This window comes from Periplaneta americana, chromosome 5 (assembly GCF_040183065.1).
Source record: "Periplaneta americana isolate PAMFEO1 chromosome 5, P.americana_PAMFEO1_priV1, whole genome shotgun sequence".
In the NCBI taxonomy this organism is placed as follows: Eukaryota; Metazoa; Arthropoda; class Insecta; order Blattodea; family Blattidae; genus Periplaneta; species Periplaneta americana.
This window is the reverse complement of record NC_091121.1, coordinates 164,733,350-164,759,041: the sequence shown is the minus strand read 5'-3', so window position 1 is coordinate 164,759,041 and position 25,692 is coordinate 164,733,350. Positions and strand designations below refer to the sequence as shown.

The window sequence follows — 25,692 nt, the reverse complement described above, 5'->3', positions numbered from 1 at the left end:
GGACTGCTAATTTTCAAATAACTCTGATGTTAAAGGGATTACTGAACATGTGTTTAAATCTCTATTGTTGAAATGTATTTTTAAAAGTTAATGGAATTTTGTTTTGTTTTATTGTTAAACCTAATATAATATGGACTGTTTTATATGAAATATGGAAAATATATGGAAATTAACGAAAATATGTACTAAACTCTAAAATATGGAAAAATATGGAAAATAAAAGTAGGATTTTTCAACCCTACACATTGTGAAACATAAAGATAATGCAAAATATAAATTATATTAGCTTTATAAGTAAATATGTATTTACATATAAATCCTTTCCCTGTTTATAAGTCTTGTCTGGGACAAGGTTTATGAATAAAGTTCTGTAGGATAATGTAATCCATTCAACATATTCTACGAGTATAGGGGAGACTCGGCTAATTCCGCAACATTAAGAAGTAAATTATCATATTTTTATCAAAATGTTTATTGAAAAATATTATCTAGGTATCTAGACATGGACGAAACCTTTCATTACCAAATGAGATAAAGAGACCTATTAAAATGCAAATATATTTAGTTGCACATACACTACAGTAGAAAAATAACAACTCGTGTAATTCCGAAACAGTGCGGATAAATCCGCAATAGGACTTGGTTAATTCCGCAGTCGTAAATAATTATGAAATAGATTATGAAAGTAACATGAAAGGAACAATTTATATGTAACAATGCTCACTTTCTTCACAGCTGTGTAGTAAAACACGAAAAACAGCCAACTTTTGATGTTTCACTGTATTGCCGACAGAGATGTAAACCAATATCCTTGATTTTTTTTCTATATCACTGCAGAGGACATGTCTCTTGCTGACAGCCTCTCAAAACTTATGTTCATGCTATTGTAAAGCCGCAGTAAAATCATATATGCACTACTGCGGAATTACCCGTACTGCGGAATTAGCCGAGTTTCCCTTATTTAAACTTCCTTTGTTGCCACGTATTTTGAACGAAAGTTTCAGCTATGGAAATCTCAGGTATTTTAGGAATCTTTGCGGTACAGCACAATTGCCTTAAAAGAAGAACTCTAGAAAAAAAATTAAGTTCATAAAAAATGTCAGGGGTGGGGTTGGTAATTGTAATTTATAAAAATATTCTGTACCTCTACTTACAATGAAATCATGTTTTAATTTCTTGTTTTTTTAATTCATTGCTTTGGGCCCTGTGATCTGTTCCGTTGTCTTGTTTTACATAAATATGCTTTACATTGTCCTATTTAATGGTCGGTGTAAGTAAACAGCTATATTGAGAAATAACATTAATTCCAGGTCATTTAGGATAATATCCTACATTGTTGGACTATGTTGATAACAATAACATTGCCCAAGAATTACGTAATTTTTTCACACCACCTTGGCCAATGTTGTAACGAGTACTCTATTTCGTTAGTTCCATTTCTCTCCATAGGACAGCAGTGGTCCGCAAGTAAGCAAATCAGATTCTATAGTGAACATTGGAATCGACAAAAGGTAGATAAATATGTCTCAGAGAAGCGGTATCGTATAATAGGATCACATGATTATGAGTGGTATCAATGTAAACCAAAATATAAAAACAACAAGTGTAACTGTTGTGCGTTAGCAAACAGTGAAATTCGAAGTGACATGGAAAATTTGTGTTGTGAAAACAAGTAAAAGAAGAACATAGGTGTATTTTGAGATGATATTTAGCTATTTGCATTTATTAATATTTTCCAATTAGAACAAAATGGCCAGCAGTTAAAACTATCCAACATTCTGTGATGACATTTTTTGTGTGTATTTATGCATGTCATATCTACAATATGATAATATGATGCAAGATCACTTTTCTAACTTTGATAGATTGTCTGATAAAAAATAAATTCATTTAAAAATAGTCAAATATCATTATTTTCTTCTAATAAAAAATATATATAATTTATTAAGGAATGTAGTTGAAAGAGCATGACATTGTAAAAATGAATTTCAGCAATAAAATAAAAGAGAGAGAACATGAAAAAGTTAACAAATTTATGAGTTATGAGGGAAACTCTTCATCACTGCACAGTAAATTGTCATTATTTTTAATTTTGAAAAAAAATATATATATATAAATATTTTTTAAATCGTAAAAATATATATTTTTTGTGCGAGATCGTGCGTATTTGCTTGTTTTCCGCACAGAACCAATACGCGGTAAGTGTGAAATACCGCATTCAGTATTCCCAACGTAACACACATAACAATTTCCCTCTTCTTACCGCTTAAGCGCGACATTCATTTTACTGCTTTAGGCTTTTAACATATTATTTTTAGAGACGTTTAACATAGTAATAATTATAAATTGGAAACTTACCACTGCAATTTCACCTAAATTGCAATGTTAATTATTGTTTTTAAATATTTTCAAAAATTAAGTAAATTCTACTACTTCACGAAACTTATTGCATTCCTGATACAAGTAACATTAAGGAAGCCGTGAAAAAATCAACAAGATTCCAGATGCCGATGTTATTACTGCAATATGTTATATAAATAATATTGTTAAAATATTAAAATGAAAAATAAATCATTACATAACCTTACCCTTTGTTTTAAGTTCGCATTTATAGACTGGGGGAAAAAAAAGACAGACGTATATCACGGCCTGCTGGAGTATAATAAACACAGAAAACATTTTATAGCAACAATGTTGAAGACAGATATTTTGGTTTCCCGAAGTTGCCGTCATTAAACAGAAACCAACATGGAGATTTCATTGCAACTAATTAGAAATTCGTCTTTCAGGTATGTAATAAACGATCTTCGCACAAAATAATGTACGATACACGAGCGGTATGTTTGTTTTCATGTTCTCGGATATTAAAAAAGCTCAACTACGTTTCGCTTTTTCAATCTTTTCCTCGACCATGAAAACGTCAACATACCGCTCTTGTAACGTATATTACTATTTCATATAGCAGAAGGACAGTGTTTTACACATACCAATTTTCATTATTGTACAAGATACAATAATGGAGGAAAAAATGTTGAACCTTTCCAAAAATGTTACAGCTGTAAGCTGCATCTAACCCCTTAATGTGCTCTAAATCTACGGCACCAGCATCTTAGTTTTACGGTAATATTCATAACTTTAATTTTTTCCGAAAGAAGTCATTCTAACGTTTTTTATCCTTATATTCCATAACCATCGATTGTGTTTGAACCGCGAATCTTGGATCTTAAAGCAAACATTTTAACTACTCGAGCATCAAGGACGACTAACATTTGATACAAGTTTGTTCAGCTATTTTCAGAGGCATTTTGTGTAAACTCGTTGTGGTCTACAAATTTCGTTTTACCTCTGATTGAGGTTCTGACTGATATGTAGGGTACATCTATTATTAGGCAGTATAACTCACTTGACGATGTATGTCAGGGGAAGAACAATATTGTTTGTATACATGTGAAGTCTGATTAGTGTAATATTTATCTAATCAGCGATGTATGCAATGGAGGGGGAAAGGAACTGGCCACCCTACCCCCTACCTAGTTGTCTCATGAGTAATGCCTTGTTGGTGTCACGTGTGAGGTTCAGACCTGTCTTCAGACAGTTGACTAAACAACAACATTTCGTTTTTTCCACAAAAGAAGCCAAGAAACTATCTTAAAATTGTCTGCTTGTTATACTCACCTTCGCTTTGATGGTGGTGGATAGGAGAGATGTTGGTTACGTTTCCTTTCACTTGATCCACCATAGTAGCGGTATTGATTTACTGAACCTGGAAAGAGTTAAGAACATGCAGACTCATTTCAAATGTGAAGTTTCAGATATTGTTAACAAAACTTAAAGTTTGTAACGATATTAACAGTAAATATTTTTTAATTTCTATACATTAAAAATGTGCAAATAAAAAATGAGCATTTACATAGAGTTCAGTACAATTATTTAGTCCTGACAGTCGCCGGAGATGTGCGCCTGGGTCAGGCGAGTCCATTTAGTTACGCCAAAAGGTGTTTGGGTTAGTCACTCGCTTGTCTTCGGAGCGATCGGATGTCATGCGTGCGGTAGAGCGGTATGTTCCTAGTATAATTAGGCTGTACTGCATTCCTTTGCCGACCGCTCGCCTGTATCTCTACTCCGGAGCTCTCCCCACTACTTCTATTCCCCTTTTTCGCGTTGCTGAGCTGCTGTCAGGACTAAATAATCGGTCTGTAAGTTTTTATAAGACAGCATTGATTTAAGTTTCTTTATCTTGCAATTCTAGCACTCAAGGATAATCTTATTTCACCCCAGAAGTATGTTCATATTATTTTCAACAAGTCTTTTCAATATTTTTGACCATAATAAAAATTTCGAAATCTTTTCAGCAGCTGTTACGTTGTTACGGTGTTCATAATCCAATAGCTACTGGTCACTGGTGCAAAATAAAATATTTTGTGAAACAGGTGGTGTTATTAAGAAATTTTTTCAATCTTTGAGTTATTTTTTAAGTAATTAAGTGATTAACAATCCTATAGTTTGAAAATATACTTTTGTAAGTTGGATAGTAGATTATGCTTGCTTATGTACATGATACTCTTACTGTTTTTAACATTATATTTAGTAGTTGTGCTATACTCATATACAGAATGTTCGTATGGCTGAATTACAACTTCTAGTGATCTTGGAGGGAATCAGAATGAACAGTTTGTCATGAGGAATTCATGTCTGGAACCATACAGTTTATACGGTAGAAGCCGACCCTGCATTCTAGGTTACTAGTTTTCAATGTATGAATGCTGTATGTAAGGTTGCTAGCACAATGATTTTTACTGCAAGCTTTTTTTTTATCTTCATTTAACTTGTAATGAATATATTCTTTTATCAAACAGTACTAAAAGTTGTTCCAGGAACTTACATTAGATTAGAGGATGTGTACGAATTGGCTTCCCCCGGTCTCAATACAAAGAGTGCAATGTCACAGTATTGACTGTCGCACCCGTTACAAAAAACAAATGAGCTCGGATCATGTCACAGACAAGCAAGATTCTTGCCAGTAGTTACTCCTCGGTATTAGCAAGTATCTCGTAAACATTTCTTTTGACTTGACGCGACAAGAAAAAAAATTCAAGCGAGTTTAAATCTGGGTATTACGAAGGCCAAGCAATAGGACCTCTTCTTCCAATCCGTCGTACCGGAAAACGACCATTTAGGTGACGTTATAGTGGATACCGTTACCGGTAAATCCACTTAGCTTCTCTTTCACTACTTACAGTTACCCCATACATAGAATGCAATGCATATCATCCAGCTTTGATAATTATTAAGCCATATAATCCATAACGTTAAAACTAAACTGACGGTCTTGAGAGTAAAAATATACCTTCTAAAAAGTAGTAGTACTTAAATGACAGATGTACTCGAAATATCAGCCTGGTACTGAAGCGCCTAAACGGTAAGCAACAGAACCAACAGATTTTTTCGAAAGTTTCTCTTAGTGCAAGATAGCACAGACATATTTATTAATTGCATTAATAGTGTATAATGGTTAAATGATACATTTCTGAACACAGGTTTCTCGTAACAAATTGCTTTTTCTGTTCCTCTCTCCGATCACTAGAAGTTTGTAGCATAGTGGTAGCCACCGGCGTGGCTCAGTCGGTTAAGGCGCTTGCCTGCCGGTCTGAAGTTGCGTTCGGGCGCGGGTTCGATCCCCGCTTGGGCTGATTACCTGGTTGGGTTTTTTCCGATGTTTTCCCCAACCGTAATGTGAATACAAGGTAATCTCTGGCGAATCCTCGGCCTCATCTCGCCAAATATCATCTCGCTATCACCAATCTCATCGACGCTAAATAACCTAGTACTTGATACAGCGTCGTTAAATAACCTTACTTACAAATGGCTTTTAAGGAACCCGAAGGTTCATTGCCGCCCTCACATAAGCCCGCCAGCGGTCCCTATCCTGTGCAAGATTAATCCAGTCTCTATCATCATACCCCACCTCCCTCAAATCCATTTTAATATTATCCTCCCATCTACGTCTCGGCCTCCCTAAAGGTCTTTTTCCCTCCGGTCTCCCAACTAACACTCTATATGCATTTCTGGATTCGCCCATACGTGCTACATGCCCTGCCCATCTCAAACGTCTGGATTTCAAGTTCCTAATTATGTCAGGTGAAGAATACAATGCGTGCAGTTCTGTGTTGTGTAACTTTCTCCATTCTCCTGTAACTTCATCCCGCTTAGCCCCAAATATTTTCCTAAGCACCTTATTCTCAAACACCCTTAACCTATGTTCCTCTCTCAGAGTGAGAGTCCAAGTTTCACAGCCATATAGAACAACCGGTAATATAACTGTTTTATAAATTCTAACTTTCAGATTTTTGGACAGCAGACTGGATGATAAGAGCTTCTCAACCGAATAATAGTCGTTAAATAACCAACTAAAATAAAAACATAGTGGTACAAACACTCTGTATAGGCTATATGCAGGAGATCGCGAAAATCACGACATAATAGATATACAATAGATTTTTACTAATATTTACGAATTAAGTGATTCTGATTAATAATATGCGGATAAAACAATCGCGTCAAATCGCGAAATAGACTTCTAATAGCGAAATATGAACACATTCGCGAATTATTATTATTACGTCGTTTTATAGCGAATTTCATATTCTGAGTTTTTTCGGATTTATTTTTTCACTTGAATTTGTTATATATCTCCAAGCAGGCTACATTGCATGGTATTCCAGGTGTTCTGATTACATTAGTGAACTCAAAAGACGGAGAATTCAACATTTCACTAAAATTTGAAAGTGCTAATTTGAGGGCTGCAAGTTTCTTTCTTTTTTTTTTTTTTTTCATTTTTAATTAATGTGTGTTAAATGCATTATCAATCCAACAAATATTGTCCATTAGCCATACCGCACCTTTAGCAGAATCCAACGAACCTTTAATGTTAATTATTTGGAAAGTAATATTCATACTCCATTTCCAAAATAATTGTATTTTCCAAAATTTCCATTAATCTTCGCCAGGACTACAAATCAATCTCCAACAATCTCCGCTGACACCAATATTAAAAAAAAACACAAATGATAAAATTAATCTCCATAAATACCTGCCTCTGGCTATATGATTTTATTTACTGTCTGTTCTTTTCAGATTTTCATAGGCGTTTGATGACTAAGTAATGCAATAATAAAAACAGACGATTGTGATGATAATAATGATATTATTTTTCTTCTTTTAATTGTTTGCATGATTCAGTATGTCACCAATTCTACGATTCACAAAACTTGTTATTTTACTATAGGAAGTAAGATGTTATTTACAGCTCAGTTAGTGTAAAAGTTAGCTGGTTTATGGTCCTTAACTTAAATCTATGATAACAGTTCAATTTAGTATGTTGTGATTTATAATCGTTTTCTTAAAGTGAGTGACAAAAACATAATAGAGACACTTGACGTTGAGTATAAAAGAATACTGGTATTAACGGGTATCATGCTTGTTCTGAAATCCGTATCAGATACCATATGCCATTTTCATACCGGTAAAATCAAAATAACTATTTCAAATGAAGCTGTTGGAAGTTAAAGAAATCTGTTATAGCTGTGTTTTGAAGTTCCATATTCAATTATATCATGCCATGACTCATACAGAAATGAACTTAAGTAGTGTGGTATCATGCTGATCGAGAGAATTTGCAACCACAAATTTTCTCTTTATTTTATCACTTACCAGGATCACCGTAAAGCTCAGATTTGAGAAGAGCATTTTCTACATGCTTATCGAGAGCTGCTTTGCCCACGCCGTACTGATAACCCTTCTCGTATTGTGAAACAGTTTTTCCGCGACCATGATCTTCCTGCTGATCAGCCATATCTCCATTTCCTAATTCCTGGCGGTATTGAGGTCTTTGTCCTCCAGGATAATTAATGTTGCCTCTTGCATTTGTTTTCCCTCCATTGCCGTGTTGTTCATGGTGAGCAAGTTTGTTTCCATTTTCCCATGTCTTGCTAGTGCTTGATATTGCGATTGGCAAAGCAGTAGGTAGTTCTTCGTCTTTTTCTTGCTTGTTTGAGGCTGGAACAATTTGATGTGGATGTTGGTCAAACATTTGTCACTTTTCATAGTTCAGGATCAGCAGTTGAGCATCTCATGCAGTCAGGTTTACGTGTTAAGCTTGGAAATATTACGACACAAAAATAAAATAATCAGGGAACTAGTAGTTCATGCAAACTTGGGATTGCCAAATCTTATTTTTCCTCATTTCGTTTGACAGTTCTTTGTTGAGTAAGGAAAATCAGTTTCAATATATTGTACTTAGGTTTCAGTGCCGTCATGCAGTTCTGACTCTAGAGCATGCCTTGGATTCATTTAAGTTATATGTAATGCTTGTCATTTTTCATAGTTACCTGGATCTAGTATTAACTTGATAAATAATTTCCTATTTTCACTTGATTTTGATCACAGTTATTGCCAAACAATGCGAACATTCTGATATTTCACTTCAATTTTTTATCTTCAATGCATACAATAAAATTATAATGGAAATAAAATTTATTGTACTTGTTAACATGATTTTTAGACAAGAAATTTCAGTGGAACAATAACATAGTTTATATATGCATATTTTGGTCTCTCTTAATTTTTGTTGTCTGTGTGAACACAACATTTATTAATAATACTGATTGTGAGTTACAAGTATCGGTACTTACATTAGATCTGTTATACAGGGTGTTTCAGAAATACTTTGACAAGCTTTGATGGCATGTTCCTCACAACAAAACAAGAAACAAAGTTCGTACAAACATATATCCGAAAAGCCTTAGTTTTTTAGTTATTAATGAAAAAACACAATGAAATATCTGTTAGATATCGTCAGCTTGGTAGCAAATGTTGCAACTTTAATCAGTTCAGAAACTCATAACAATAAAAGTTTAAATTCAACGGTTTTCTAGGTACAATCCAACAACTTAAGTTTGTAACTGATAATAATATTAATTTTGTTAGATAATTGAGTGATGTTATCGATACAAGTCTGCTGATTCACCCATTGTATCCTAGATGGCTATGTGTTGCCAAGGAGATTTGTTTACTACAGTCATTTGTCATTTGAACATTTGTTATGAGTTTCTGAATTGATTAAAGTTGCAACACTTGATACCAAGCTGACAGTATCTAACAGATGTTTCATTATGTTCTTTCAGTAATAACTAAAAAAAAGTAAGGATTTTCGGACATTTCTTCATATGAACTTTTTTTCTTGTTTTGTTGTGAGGAACATGCCCCCAAGGTTTGTCAAAGTATTTCTGAAACATCCTGTATAATTACCCAACATGAACTTATGCTGTGCGTACATATTAATACAAATATTAGCTTGAAGGTTTAAACATGCTATACTAATTAAGTCAACATGCCAGCCAGTGCATAACATAGCAGGAAATATCTCAGAAAGAGGACTTATGTTTATAAAATAAAAATATAACATAATTAAATAATTATAATTACATACTAAAAATGCGAGGTACTTCATGCTTTTATTTTGTAACTTGATATCGAAAAAAATATCTTATTCATTATTGTTATTGAATGTGAGAAGGGCTATTAAATTGCCAAAATATTGTTTTTATAATGTATACAGGGTAGAAGTGAAATAACCCTGCAGATTGAAAGGAACGATAGAGTACACTGAAATGAATAGAAAACCTATATTACGTTTTGTGATTAAATGCACGGTTAATTAGAAAATTAAGTTTGAAGTTTCAACAGTCCGAAAACATCGCCGCGAACACACACTTCTCGTGATACAGATGTAAGAGGTCAACGAACTCGGTAATTCGTCGTGTCTCGCTAGATGAGCTGTTCTCTGGCGCTATGTTGCAACCAACTCGCAGCGTGCAATTGCTTGAATTTAGATGTTTTTAAAATTAAATTTACACGAAAACCGTCCACAACGATGAAATACGCCAGAGGAATAAATTATTCTTTATTGTAATCGTGTCGCTGTTATTTCCGGTGTGACTCCTCCCCTTTGCTTACGTCTTAGGAAGAGAAGGCTCTATAAAGTCTAGGTAGGTAGTATCGTTCGCCATTTTTGTTCTTTCGTTGCCGAGCTATCAGATGAGGAATCTATTTGCTTCACCGTTAAACATTATCATGTCGTAGCTCCTATGATAATAAATCAAACGTAATTGAGCAAGTAATTGAGCGGCAAATAACGTCCTCGTGTGATTTCTGCGAACGCCAACGAAAGAGCCAAAATGGCGGGCGATTATATTATTTATCGAGCCTTAGGAAATGCATTACATCATCAGTAGCGAATGACAAGACGCACACGTTTAAATGTAGCCGACCTGCAACGTGATTGGCTGACGGAAATAAGAGCGACGGGACTATAGTTTTCCTATCGATATGGACAAAAATCGCGATCCTCTTCGCAATAGTTACCGAATAAGAAGTTGTTAAACATTTGAGAAAGAACATTTTTTTTTTTTTTAACTATTAACGTTTCACCAGTATGATATTATAGTTTTTTGTTACATACAACATGAGCTATTGGCTCTGAAAATCTGCAAGGTTATTTCACTTCCACTCTATATATTGCTGTCTTATTCTTCAATATCTGCAGGTTTAATGGTTGAGTTGTTTGGATTTTTCCATTCCTAATTTTCAAAAATTGTAGCACAACGTTTCGAACAGTGGATCAGGCAGACAGGCTAGCTGTTTGTAACGATCCCCACAGTAGGTTTTCACCTGACGACGAAAAGAGATCCACTCTTCGAAACGTTGTGCTACAATTTTTGAAAATTAGCAATGGAAAAAGTCCAAACAACTCAGCCATTGAACTATTCACCGTTGCTCTCCCCTCCCCCTCCTTCATTCAGATCAATTCTAGGCTTCAAGTTGGAATGAGCCTCAAGGCCAAATCAGATTAGTTGTAGATGATTATGATAATGATAATATTATTTTCTGTCAATTTAATTGTTTGTGTGATTCTACGCGTTGTTGGGTTGCCACCAATTTCACATTCGTATTACTTGTAATGTTACCGTTTGTGTTCCGGAAATTTGAATGAAGCACGTAGTTTTCCACTGCTTTGTACAGGTGATAAACATGTATAATACTGGGTGTTCATTTCAAAGTGTGTCATGACGTCACTGTTGTTGGGGCACCGATTTGAAGCGAGTTTCAGCTTATATGTTAGAGAAGTTGCCTATTATTTAAGGCGTTCTTCAATCTGAACTTGAGAACGTGTACGGTATAACTTGAACGTCGTAGCAACAGATGGCGGTCTGTACGGCCTGTGTGCTACCATAACCTCTTTCGAACTGTGTTTTGCGCCGGCAAGTCGTACGCAGGGTATTTGTTATCATCGGTTGCGTACGGTAACATTCCACAACACAAATCAAACGCTCCGTGTCCATGTTGACCGTCGAAGTTAATGTCAACAAATACGTAAGTAATCGTCTTAACCCTTTCCCCATATCCCGACAGTACGTATTTCCAAACAGTTCACATTCCTGCCACTACCGGCGTTACCGTACGTATCGGTACGTACTCTTCAGAATGAACGCCGTACTTGCTAGGCAACTTCTCTGCCTCTTAGGTTATACACTTCTGCGGAAGTGTAGGAAGATTGAATTCTCTAGGCTCATCGGCTAGCCACATGACGGCATACAGCGAGCCATGACACATTTTGAACTGAACACCCAGTATAATCAGTTGTTAATACTTAGTGAAATTGTGACAGGAGAAACGAAAGCACTCTAAACTGAGAAAACCGGATCCAATAACGTCTTTGTCCACGATGAATTTATCTTATTATACCCTCTATCTAAGATTTATTGTTGTTTATTGTTAGTAAAATAACATGTACAAAAATACAGTCTTAATTCTTCCCTGAAGGAGTAAAAACTCGTGCTCAGGGAGCTATCTAAACACATACTTAACACTAAGATAATTATTTGACACAAAGTGGGCCAAGGAAAAAAAAAAAAAAGAATAAATTAACTTAAAAAATGGAATTTCAATTTCAACAATTTAAATCATGCAAATACATATACATATTAAATCAACATATATTCTTTAAAAATTAAATTCCTAACGCTATTTTTGACATTTCTGATACTGAAATTGTCAAAATTTGGGTATTTTCAATTATTTTATTATATAACCTTGGACCAAAGTAGGTACCATGGCTAAGAGCTGTTCTTGTGAAACACTTTGGTTCCTCTAGTCGTATAAAATCGGATCTTTTAGTTCCATATTTATGATGATACAATTTAAATTTATTGCGATTTTTATGTGTGAAGTTTAATAAGGTAATATAATAAATTTGTTTAATTTTCAAAACATTAAAATCAGTGAACAAAAACTCGGATGAGTAATCAGTTGGTTTATTAAGGCATATTTTAATCATTCTTTTCTGAATAAGTGATAAAACTCCAGCGTAGAAATCATGCATATGTATATGTTTGTTTTGGTTTGTACAAATGTACACGTACCTACAGTACATGTATGTGTGCGGTGTTGCAAAGTATGGATTACGCTAAAAATTCTAACTTTAATTGTAAAGTATTTCATATGAATCAGTTTGAACTTGGTAAGATTGAAATACAGTATTAAGGTAACAGATACCAGCCTTCGTTTGATCTTATTCACCCTACTTAGGCCTACTACTATTTGCTTTTTTAGGTCTATGCTTCCTATTGCGATATGTGCTGCTTCTGTTTCCTTTCATAGAACATAAATTTCATACTGTAATTTTTATTAAGTGGAAGTTTCATTATTTTCTTTTTGTATATCTACACTTGGAAGGGAGATTTTTATGTTACGAAAGCCATTTCATTTCTCACGTAAACATGTCTGGTTTGTGCTTTTGAGAGGATTCATTCGATTTATTTGACAATAGCATCACGGTTTCTTGATTCATATTGAGTTTCTTTCTAGAACTTCAAATGTTACATATAATGGTATGTTTTTCTTGTGGAGTGTTTGTACAGTATAATACAGCTCAGCCAAGTTAAGTCTGCGAGCCGAGAGGGGAAGTTGGAGGCAGTTCTGTAGTGAAAGGAGGCGGTAACGCGAGGAGACCAGTACAGTCTCATATGACAGCAAAGTTTTCCTACGGCGCTTCAGTTCATAGAGCGGTAACAATTTAAGACGCTTTGAAATAGACTGTACTTCTACTTCTGCTTGACAGTGAGGTTTGGCGTTCTGATTGGCAAGCGTGGGCGTAGGAGAGAAATTTGCGTGAGGGGGGGGAGGCTGGGAGACAGCGAAACTGTTGCCTTTATCTGAAGACAAGGACAAAAAATGCGTGCGCTCCGTAGTGTATTTTAAACGATGTGCACACGTTGAAACTGAGCGTCAAGTGACCTATGTGGCAACTGTGTTTTGCCTCTACATTCCTCTACATTCCATCCCGATATCCCCACTCGCAGACTTGACTTGGACAAGCTGTATGCACAACTTAACTATGAGTTCAGGTTACATTTCAAATTTATTTGATTTGTAGTTCTTGCTTCACTCATACCCTAGTGTATTATTTATATGAATAAGTTAATTGAAAAGTGAAAATTAGGATTCTCTGGTGAAGTAATGATCAATACCTATCTAAATTTGGCAACATTTTTTGGCGATGATTAGATTTTATTAATCACACCAGTGATGAAATTCAACGTACTATTTATACTGTATTCAGGGAAGGATGCAAAACATTTTAAACGAATATTTATTTTAATAAAAACAATTACACCTTTTCTTGAGTAAGATAACTTCATAAATAAAATGTTCGTTCGACTTTGATGACATCAATGTTTTCTCTGTGAAGAAAGTACGAAGGAAATCTTTATAATTCACGAATAAGATGTATGTATTATATTATGAGTCCAATAATTTATTGTTTTGTGACAAATTTTAGCACTGCCTAGGGGCGGCACTATACCTAAATTCGGCCCAGAAGATATGAATATATGCATTTAAATATGCAAAATGAAACTATATATGCATAAAGGGAAAATTCTGAAATATGCATGTATGAAAAATAAAGTTCGCTTCATTCGAATGTAAAAACTATTATCGGGAAAGATCCAAGTTCATCTTGATTGCTTATTTTGTTTAGAAATTATATAAATTTCAACTAGGGCCTATGCTAGTTACTTTACGATAACACTATATGTTATGTGATGATGAGAAACAAACCCTAGGAGTACAAGAATATGACGACACAGTCCAGTGATGTAATTATAGCGTTAATTAGGATTGTGAGTTTTCCTAAAAAAAAGAGATAATATGTAAATAAAACATGTACATATTTACTTTGTACTTCATATTTCTCATAACTTATCAAATTTCCAATCAGTAGAGGAGAACATACAGCAAACAAGTATGTTACATAAATAGAATGACTCATATTACTATTTTATCAGTTTTTAATAATTTTCTTTACTTCACATACACTAACTCAAAATTACATCTCTTAATAAAATACAGGATTTCGTGCCTGTGGATATTATTATTTTATAAAATGGAGGTCTCCCAAGATAAAGTCTTGGGTGTGGTTAGAAAGAAACCTTGGGGACATTTGCGAGATATAAATTCAGACATGAAAAGATTTCTTTAATGCTTTTACAGCATTAAAATATTAAATGAAAGAAAACTAGAACAGTTAACCATTTTAAATATTCAGTAGAACCTCTATTATTCATGGTAATGAAGGGGATTGGACTGAACGGTTAATCTAAAAGATTGAATAATCCGTACCATAAAAAATTCATAAATTAAGTTCATGATACGAGTATTTAAAGTTTCGTAATTTAAAGCTCCTGCCGTACTGCTTTTTATTAAATGAGGGATAGCTATGCCAATCCCGTATTCTGATGCGAGGTGATTCATGGTTTTTCCTTTCCTAAACCGCTCAATTATTCTTTTTTTTTTTTTTTTTTTTTTTTTTCAATAATTGACACAACAGATTTTCTTTTGATATCCGTGGAAGGATATGAATGGTGCAAGGATTAGCAATTGTCTGGAAGTTCTTGGGGTTATTTCTTTGAAAGAAGGTAGTGACTATTTTAGAAGCTGGAAAAAACAACCCTTCCACAAATAACTATTTCTGTTTCTGGCAGCAGCAGAATTTATATTACATACGGTAAAGGCTTGTAATAACCCTGTCTCTAAAAAAACAAAAGATGTCAACATTGTGCAGTAGGTCATATTTCATATTGTTTTCTGCAGAAAAAAAGCGATGGAGTCGGATAATCCGCTGATCGGTTAATAGGATGACGGATAATCGGGGTTTTACTGTATTGGCATCTCAGTTTTACAAAAATTTTAGTTAAATTTGGGAACGAATAATAATAATAATAATAATAATAATAATAATAATAATAATAATAATAATAATGTTACATGTATCGGTATTCAAAAGTCGGGAAAGATTATTTTTTTGCACGATCGTGTTTTTTGCTGTATTTACAGTTATTGTTGTTGGGAATTGAAAGTTACATTTCCCACACAGAAACTTGTTGCTAGAAAAACTACAGGCCTACTTCATAACATAAAACTATACTGAAATAGACCCATTATAGTGCACTTATTGTACTTAGTTACCATTACAGTGCAGTTTTGCTAAGACTTTGACATAATATTGCTCTTAATTTTCAATACAATGTATTATATTTGCAATTTTAAAAATATGGTAGTCCACACCTGTGGAGTAACGGTTAGCGCATCTGGCCGCGAAACCGGGTGGCCTGGATTCGATTCCCGGTCGGGGAAAGTTACCTGGTTGAGGTTTTTTCCGGGGTTTTCCCTCAACCCAGTGTGAGCAAATGCTGGGTAAGTTTCGGTGCTGGACTCCGGACTCTTTTCACCGACATTATGACCTTCAGCTCATTCAGACGCTAAATAACCTAGACGTTGATAAAGGGTCGTAAAATAACCTACTAAAATAGAAATATGGTCGTGCAAAAAATGTATAATACACGTTTGTGAAGTGCATTACAAAATCGCGGAAATTAATACTATTGCGGTACTTTATAAAAAACTTCTGTTTCAATAATATAATTATTGTTGCTATGGCAAATGAATAAAGAAAGAGCAATTCGAGCTATTCTTGAGTAACCGTGTGTGGTGAATGTGAATGTAATAGTATTCCAGCGCACTGGTAAGACTCTAAATCTAAACCCTACAGTGGTCGCGTACTTTCTTTTTGATTGATGATCCGAGATTTCAGCATTTACCGCAGCTGTCATCTGGGTACCTTTCCTTTGTATTTTTCTTTAGCTCCTCAGTTTGTCGTTGTAATTGACAAGTGTTAAGTAAAAATTTTTGTGACGCGTAATTAAGTTGGTGCATTCTTGAATCACGATTGTGCTCGGTCGAAACTTTCTTAGCCTCTAAATTGATATTTTTACAGCATTTATTATAATGTATTTGGAGAAACAATAATTGTTTTGTGAATAAATAAAAATGAATACAGTTATACTGTGTTAATGTGTAATAATTAATTATTAACGAGAAAAAGTTAAAGTACAATTACATGTAAAAATATTAACTTGCGTATGAGTGTGCGACCATTGGAGGGTAAATGAAGTGGGATATTGAACCCTGCAGTTTTTCGTCATTGTGGAAGTTTGTAAAAAAAATTGAAGATAGGCTGGTTTCTTGCATATCCACAACGGCGGACCTTGTCTCTGTCACAGAATTGAATATTGCATTTCATCTTCCATTCAATGTGCTGTTATTTAATTCTTCTTCCAGACATGACGCACAAGCGTGCAAAAATATTTAATCATGCCTGAGTATCGGATTGTGTTGGCTGAATAAAATGTAGGGAAACTGCAACGCGGCAACCTGACTTTAGGTCGAGACGCTCTCAAGTTCTGGATATGCAGAGAGCGTGTTGTCGGTGATACGCAACGCTGTATCGTTGATTCGACACGCCACAAGTTATTAATATAAAATACTACTAAATATAAGCAATTGAAGCATGATTTACTCACCGAAATTAAGAAAGGAAGTGCTGAAACTATTTGTCTTCTTCTTCCTAATATTTGTCACACATGTTTAAAAGTAACGCATGATTCGCTGCAGTTCTCGTTGAGAAATGGAGACGATGTTTTCCCGGATTACTGTTTTTAGTTTTTGCAGATTGTGTAGATTACTTGTTGTTGATCCCCCTACTTATTCCAGTCTAGCTTTTAACTCTGGGAGCTCATAAAAGACAGAGTACACAAAACTAATTCATGCACTCTGTTAAGAACTGAAAAATAACATCCGGGAAAACTTCGCCACTATTTTCCAATGACAAATGCAGCGAATGGTGCGTCGCTTCCTGAACAAATGTGACGTGTTTGGAACAAGAAAGCAGACAATTTCAGCATCTCCTTTCTTAATTTGGGTGATTAAATCATGTTTTAACTGTGTATATTTAGTAATAATGTGCATTAATACTGTAGTTTGTGGTGTGTCGAGTTACTGATGCTGCGAAGTTTATCACCCCAGACACGCTCTTTGATAGCGGCTCGACCGACAGCTGGGCAGCCGAGTTGCGGTTTCTCTACAATGTATTCACACAGACCATTGTATTGAGCCCTTATAAAGAATGAATACCTCTGGCTGAGGTTCTAGCTGATATGTAGCCTACTTCTATTATCAGGCAGTACATCTAAGGTACTTGACGATATGTGTCAGAGAAAGAACAATTGTTTATACACGGTGAGTAAAGAGTATGTAACAATGCTTATAACTTTCTTAGTTCTAATTTTTTTAAGAAACTATTTATACAAAAGTTGCAGGGCATCGAAGAAGGAACATTTTGAACATATTTTCAAATACTATGCTTTTCATTTAATAAAGATTGTGCCAATGAGACTGTTTTTTTTTTAATGGCACCATGTACTTCTTTCCCCATTTTTGGATTCTTCAGGTCTTAGTACGTACAAAATCATATTTTGTTTTGTCATTTATACACTATTGTTTTGTAAAAATTACCTCTTTTGATGGCAATGTATGTGCACTGAACAATGGAAATTTTCATGCTTCTGTACATCAATTTGAGGAGGTTTGGATTAAACAATTGCAGACAAATGCTAATAGAAACAAGTGAATAAAGCTAATAAAACACTGGAATAACAATAGTTATTTCATTCCAATATCTTCCTGATAGTAATCATGGCAAATCTTACAGAAAAACAACGAATTGAAATAGACCTATTAATGATGATCGGCTATGGTGATAGAAGGAGGTACCAAGAAGAGATTTGTGTCTTATTTAATGAAATGCACCCAGAAAGGAACATTACTCACTCTACGGTATATAAAATTTTAAGAAAGTTCAATGAAACTGGAAGTGTTAAAATAAGCCAAAGTTTAGAAGGCAAAAACAAATTATAGATTGTGAAAACAACTCTTGATATTTTATTAGCACTAGGAGAAAACCCACGTTTATCGATACGACACAACAATGCTAATTTTAGTTTTAATAGTTTTTTTTGGTTTAAAATCCAGGATTACTATTGCAGTTAAATTTTAACGGTGCATACCCTATAATGTGTCTTTTTTAAATTATAAATTTAAATAATATTAATATTGTTATTCAATTATTTTTATTAGCTTTATTCACTTGTTTATATTAGCTTTTGTCTGCAATTGTTTAATCCAAAGCTTCCTCAAATTGATGTACAGAAGCATTAAAATTTCCCTTTTTTCAATGCACATACATTGTCATCAAAAGAGGTAATTTTTACAAAACAATAGTTTATAAATGGCAAAACAAAATGTGATTTTGTACGTACTGAGACCTGAAGAATCCAAAAATGGGGAAAGAAGTACATGGTGCCATTAAAAAAAAAACAAAAAACAATCTCATTGGCACATATTTTATAAATGAAAAGCATAGTATTTGAAACTGTGTTCAAAATATTCCTTCTTTGACACCCTACAACTTTTGTATAAATAGTTTCTTCATAAAATTAGAAATAAGAAAGTTACAAGCATTCTTCCATACTTTTTATTCACTCTGTATACATCGTGTCTTATTACTGAATTAAGTTACTAGTCAGCGATGTATGCGATAGAGTGGGAAAGGAACTAGCCACCACCCAATCCATTATCTCCTGTCTTAATTGCTTCATAAATGACGCCTTATTGGTGTCACTCAAGTTTCAACTTGTCTTCGGACAGGTAACTGAACAACATAAAACGTGAATGTAAATAATAATAATAATAATAATAATAATAATAATAATAATAATAATAATAATAATAATAATAGACACTGACCATATTTACATGCTTCTTGTATGTTTTAAGAGCCAAAAAGTAGCCTTACCTCGCTTGTGTGCAGAGGGGTAAAGTTTGTTTTCAGTTGAGGGGCGATTCTGCTGGTTTCCGAACATCATCACCTCTTGTGCTCTCTTCACTGTAATGAAAAATGGCCAAATCTCGTTTTGGTGTTGTGCGTTTGTGATGTTTTAATTTCATAGTATTTAAATATTTTCTCTTAAAATTTCATTTTTTTTTTAATTTTTGTATTTTTTCATTTTAAGATATTTAGATAAATCATACTATAAAGTATAAAAGGTGAGCCCATGCAGCTTTGTTCGATCGACTCAACTTGAGAAATGGATGTCTTGGTAGTACATGGCGTTGTAACTTGTTATAACAATACCACGTCATAAGTTTTCATCATGTTCTCGTCTTCTGTCGTTAATTGAAGACCTCCCTCATATAAGAGTGTAACCAACAAATATATAATACACGTTTCAGGAGAAAAGAAAATAATTTCAGGGTCATAGCTTATTTCGTGAGGCCCATATTTACTAGCAAAACCATTTGATTAACCAAGGATACAAATTTATTTAGCTATTACTCTTTCCACCGAAGTCACATTTTTAATTAATTTGACGTTACACTATTTTTCGAAGGAGGTATCCAATTGCAAAACTATTCAAATTCAGACATCGGTAATGTTAACAATGATAATGTCAATGTTATTATTATTATTATTATTATTATTATTATTGACGCATTACAAGTTATAGTATATCACTACCATCAGATAATGTTATATAAAAATAAATAGAAAAGAAATTAACATATAAAAACTAACGTGTAGAAATTCATCGAATGTGTAATATAAAAGGACTTAAGATCATTACAAGTAAACATTCAGTTACAGGTAGCATATATTTCTGTGTACAAACTCTGATTACACTTGTTTAAGAAAAACCACCCCTTCATTGGGGGTATATTTAGACAAAATTAATAATTTCTCTCATATATAAGAGAGTTTTACAAAATTTGTACAGGAATTACAGATGGCATAGGCTATATTTTTTTGTGTAGAAACATTAATTACGTTTGTGTAAGAGGAACTATCTTTTTATAGAGGGTGGTTTTAGACAAAAGTGATAACTTCACTTCTGTATAACAGATTTTTATGAAATATTGTGCGGAAGTTACAGGCAGGAATTCTTTTTTATGGGAACTTTATTTTCGGTTCTATAATAGGAACTAGGCCTACCCCTTTTTACGGGGTTCATTTACACAAAACTTCTCTCCTACTATAACAGATTGTTATGAAACTTTGTACAGAAGTTACAGGTAGCATATATTTTTTGTGTAGAAAGAACTCATTGATCCCACCCTTTTGAAAATTGCTTGCTGCTGATATAACAGTAAAAGCCATCCTTCACAACATTCTCCAAGTATTAAAGCACATGAATTTATATTCACCTATGTCTCACTAAACAAGTCGAAATTTGATTTTTGTTCACCTAGATGACCTAGATCGGGAAAATTGCACACAATAGTGCACCGAAACGATTGCAGTAAACCAATTTTCTAACAAGATTAAATCATTTTCTCAAACTTGGAAAATATAAACAAGCTAGATGGCTATCAAACTTCTATTTTTCAAAGCTTATTGTTGTTCATGACAATGGAAGCATCGGTTTTAGTACAGAATAACTAAATCTCGTTTTTAACACATTCCATAGCCGCTTGGATCATTTTTATTACTCAATTTGTTTAAAAATTGTATTGTTTCAACTTGGCCTATGCTAGTTACTTTATAATAACCCTATACGTTTATATATTTTGTGTAAGGTTTTAAGAGCGTCAAGAAAAAATATTATTATTTAAAGGAATATTTAATGACGTGAATGAAATGTTTATGTTTTCATAAAATTGAATACAAATAGGAAACATGTAACAATTAATATAGAGCCATTTAAAAAATGAAAACTTGGTTTGTTTCTAACAACTTTTGTATGTAATATTCAATAGTAGATTTAAAAATGTTTAAGTTACGAATAATATTCCATACTTTTACACGCTGTATTTTAATTATATATTATTCAGTTATTTTCGGAAAAATAGCTTCTCCGTACAGCAAATAAGACAGTCTTATACAGGGACATCATTTTATTTTTACTTCAATTTTTATTGTACCTGAGTTTTTGAATGTACTTCACTCCCACCCCTTCTACTAATGAAGTTCAACCGTCCTCCACACAGATCCAAGACCGCGTATACAGTCATAGTAGCTTTACGTTCAGAGTAAACAGTACGTTCCAAAAATATGTTGGCGTTTTCCAGTGACGAAAGAGCTTTCAATATTGAATCATTTTCGCACAGGTACTGTCGTCCTACAGGATGCTACGTCGCATCCCGGTTTCCCCCACCTGCTTCTATTCGCCTTTCTGTAAAGGCTAGTGGCTGGGCTGTCTTAGCTCTTTTCTTAGAACATTAATTTCTGTTAGGAATTGGACGTCTACGTAATATTATACCCATACAATTGTTTAAAATAACTTAAATAAAAGGTCCTCGTTAAGTAATTAACTGCCACGTGATTTCCTCCCTTTCTACGATCCTGCGACATAACCACTTGGACGGACAGTAGATAGCATGTCTGAGTAATTTTATCTTTTAGGATCGGACAGAAATGAAGATTGAATTTACAGTACTTAAGATACTCTTTTATAGAGTAGGTACAGAATTATGTTAACATAAGTTACTGATACGAAGTACGAAACTGGTAATTGGAATTACGTACAATAGTCTATAGTGCGATAATATGGCCATTAGAACTGAAGCCTGTATCGAAATGAACGGCCACCATTTTCACAAATGTGTTTAAATATCCATATTATGATTATTTTTCAATTTAACTTCATTCTCTATAGTGTACGCTAATGTCCTGTAGACAGTATAATATACACTGCATAATGAATACGTCCGCATGGATAGCTCAGTTCGTGAATAAAAACACTCATTGTTAATACAGTACTGTATTTTGATTAAAGGAAAACCTAATGAAAATTATCAAAGTCAAAAGCGTGATATTTCCTAGTTTACGTAAATGGATGAACTACTTTTCTTCCCACCTGTCCCTGGTAAAGTGATTTGTTTGTATTTTACGCCAGTATCATCGAACTCCAGTCGTGGAAGGGTGTACCAAACGGTGTTTCCGGCTCTCGATCCGTTAATTCAAAGGTATAGTCAGGTTAATATTAAAAATGTTAGTAAAAATAAAATGATGTCCCTGTATAATGGAAATGCTCAATTAAAATATACGCTTCGTAAGACCAATGTTATTTTGTAGACGGTAAAAAACTACAGGCAAAAAATAAACGTAAGAACTCAAGTTCATATCTGTTCAACTAACGGAATCTATGAGAGGCAGTCAAATGAAAACGCGTCAGATGCCAAAACGTATAATAGAACATTTATTACCTCAAAAGTAATCTCCAGAACTGTTTATACGTTTATCCCACTGCGAGACGATCAGTCCCATTCTTGAAAAAGTTTGTGTGCTGTTTGTCGAACCAGTTATTTACCCAGTCACACACGTTTTTGTCCGATGCAAAACTAAGTCCACGAATGTATTTCTTCAACTCTCCAAAAATGTGAAAATCGCATGGGGAGAGATCTGGGCTGTTTCTCAACCAAATCTATGAATCGTATTCCTCACGGAGTTGGCAATATGTGGGCGGGCATTATCATGAAGAAGGATAGCGCCGTTCGATAACATTCCAAGACGTTTTGACTTAATGGCGCGCCTCATTTTCTGTAAAATTCCTTCATAACGCTGTGCATTGATTGTGGCCCCATGCTCGAGAAATTCAACAAGCAGAGAACCCCTAGAATCGAAGAAGAATGTTAACATGACTTTACCGGAACTTGTGTGTATTGCTTTGGACTTTTTCGGTGGGGGAGAATCCATGTGTTTCCATTGTTGGCTCTGCCGTTTGCTCTCCGGTTCAAAATGGTAACACCACGATTCGTCCCCAGTGACAATACAGGATAGAAATGCATACTCTTCCTCGTGGTATCGTTGCGAGTGACCCAGTGAAGCAGCCATTCTATTTGTTTTTTGTTTCTCCGTCAACTGATGTGGAACCCATTTTACTTTACTTTACTTTACAAATGGCTTTTAAGGAACCCGAAGGTTCATTGCCGCCCTCACATAAGCCAGCCAGCCAGCGGTCCCTATCCTGTGCAAGATTAATCCAGTCTCTATCATCATACCCCACCTCCCTCAAATCCATTTTAATATTATCCTCCCATCTACGTCTCGGCCTCCCTAAAGGTCTTTTTCCCTCCGGCCTCCCAACTAACACTCTATATGCATTTCTGGATTCGCCCATACGTGCTACATGCCCTGCCCATCTCAAACGTCTGGATTTAACCCGAATCTGCCTAGCGGTACCGTATGGTACCACAGGTACATATAGTACTTTCCAGTTGCTGTGTTGGCAACAATGATTATTTTTACAATTTCTCACTGTTTAGTTTACTCACTGACATTCCAGTCCTTGTTAGGAAAATAATATTTTGAAGTTATTTGGCTTTGAACAAATGTTGAAGAAATTACAAAAATTCGCCACATGTCAGAAAACCAGGCAGATTAGGGTTAATGTTCCTAATTATGTCAGGTGAAGAATACAATGCGTGCAGTTCTGTGTTGTGTAACTTTCTCCATTCTCCTGTAACTTCATTCCGCTTAGCCCCAAATATTTTTCTAAGCACCTTATTCTCAAACACCCTTAACCTAAGTTCCTCTCTCAGAGTGAGAGTCCAAGTTTCACAACCATATTGAAGAACCGGTAATATAACTGTTTTATAAATTCTAACTTTCAGATTTTTGGACAGCAGACTGGATGATAAGAGCTTCTCAACCGAATAATAACACGCATTTCCTATATTTATTCTGCGTTTAATTTCCTCCCGAGTGTCATTTATATTTGTTACTGTTGCTCCAATAATTGTACCTATTTTTGAAAAGGGGAACAAAACCAACTGTGGTAACTTTCGAGGAATATCACTTTTGTTGACGTCGTACAAAATTTTGTCCAATATTCTTTTGAGAAGATTAACTCCATACGTAGATGAAATTATTGGGGATCATCAGTGCGGTTTTCGGCGTAATAGATCTACTATTGATCAGATTTTCTGTATTCGACAGATAATGGAGAGAAAAAATGGGAGTATAAGGGTACAGTGCATCAGTTATTCATAGATTTCATAAAGGCATATGACTCGGTTAAGAGGGAAGTAAGTTATTATATGATATTCTTATTGAATTTGGTATTCCCAAGAAACTAGTTCGATTAATTAAAATGTGTCTCAGTGAAACATACAGCAGAGTCCGTATAGATCAGTTTCTATCTAATGCTTTTCCAATTCACTGCGGGCTAAAGCAGGGAGATGCACTATCACCTTTACTTTTTAACTTCGCTCTAGAATATGCCATTAGGAAAGTTCAGGATAACAGGCAGGGTTTGGAATTGAACGGGTTACATCAGCTTCTTGTCTATGCGGATGACGTGAATATGTTAGGATAAAATACACAAACGATTAGGGAAAACACGGAAATTTTACTTGAAGCAAGTAAGGCGATCGGTTTGGAAGTAAATCCCGAAAATACAAAGTATATGATTATGTCTCGTGTCCAGAATATTGTACGAAATGGAAATATAAAAATTGGAGATCTATCCTTCGAAGAGGTGGAAAAATTCAAATATCTTGTGGAACCCATTGCACGTAGATTTTTCGGTAATGCAGGTGCTGCGTCGCATTGACCGTGACTTATTCCCACCGAACGACGAAGTTCTTCCACAGTGATCCGTCGATTTCCCCGTATGAGATTATCAGCCTCAGCAATGACAGCAGAAGTGATGACACGATGAGCCTGTCCTGGGCGAGCATCGTCTTGCAATGACACGCGTCCCTCTCGGAATCTCTTGTGTCATTCCAGTACATGCGAACATGACATGCTGTATTCGCCGTAAACAGCAGACATGCGACGATGGATTTTCCGTTCTCCTACTCCTTCAGCAGTAAAAAATCGCACTACACCTCGCTGTTCTTCTTTACTTGCCTCCATTAGTGATATTGGACGAACATACGCAGTGGCGGCTAGTGTGTATTGAATTCATACAAAAATAAACCATGCAACAGATCTTATTTAAAGATTAGTTCCATGCGCCTTGTCTTGTAGGTTGCAAACTTTTGAATCATCTTCTTATTAAAATCCGATATGTCATTTAACATAGTCTTTACAATGAAAAACACAGCTAATGCGATCAGTCTCTCTTCTCTCATCGTATTTCTAAGATAGGATTTCACTCTTTTCAAACACGAAAAGCAACGTTCTGGTTCGGAAGTTGTCATTGGTATGTTGATAGCTATGCGTAGTAGTTCCACAAC

General features: G+C 34.7%; 2 protein-coding genes across 6 annotated transcripts in view; one reads left to right on the top strand and one right to left on the bottom strand.

Annotated features, from left to right (window-relative positions):
• Positions 1–25,692, top strand: part of LOC138700260 (uncharacterized) — a 280,196-nt gene that overhangs the window by 64,513 nt on the left and 189,991 nt on the right. The gene's annotated exons all lie outside the window — the stretch shown is intronic.
• LOC138700263 (prohormone-2-like) overlaps positions 1–25,692 on the bottom strand; it is a 180,795-nt gene that overhangs the window by 19,434 nt on the left and 135,669 nt on the right. For 3 of the 5 annotated variants that reach the window (XR_011332316.1, XM_069826759.1, XM_069826760.1), the window contains exons 3-5: positions 19,310–19,399; positions 7,711–8,055; positions 3,676–3,763 (exon numbers count right to left, since the gene is read on the bottom strand). Coding sequence is in view for 4 of the 5 variants with exons in the window: in XM_069826759.1 (XP_069682860.1) it covers positions 3,676–3,763; positions 7,711–8,055; positions 19,310–19,399 (523 nt within the window). In the remaining variant the exon portion in view is untranslated. The remainder of the gene's footprint in view (positions 1–3,675; positions 3,764–7,710; positions 8,056–19,309; positions 19,400–25,692) is intronic. The other 2 variants (XM_069826762.1, XM_069826761.1) reach the window with 2 other exon arrangements.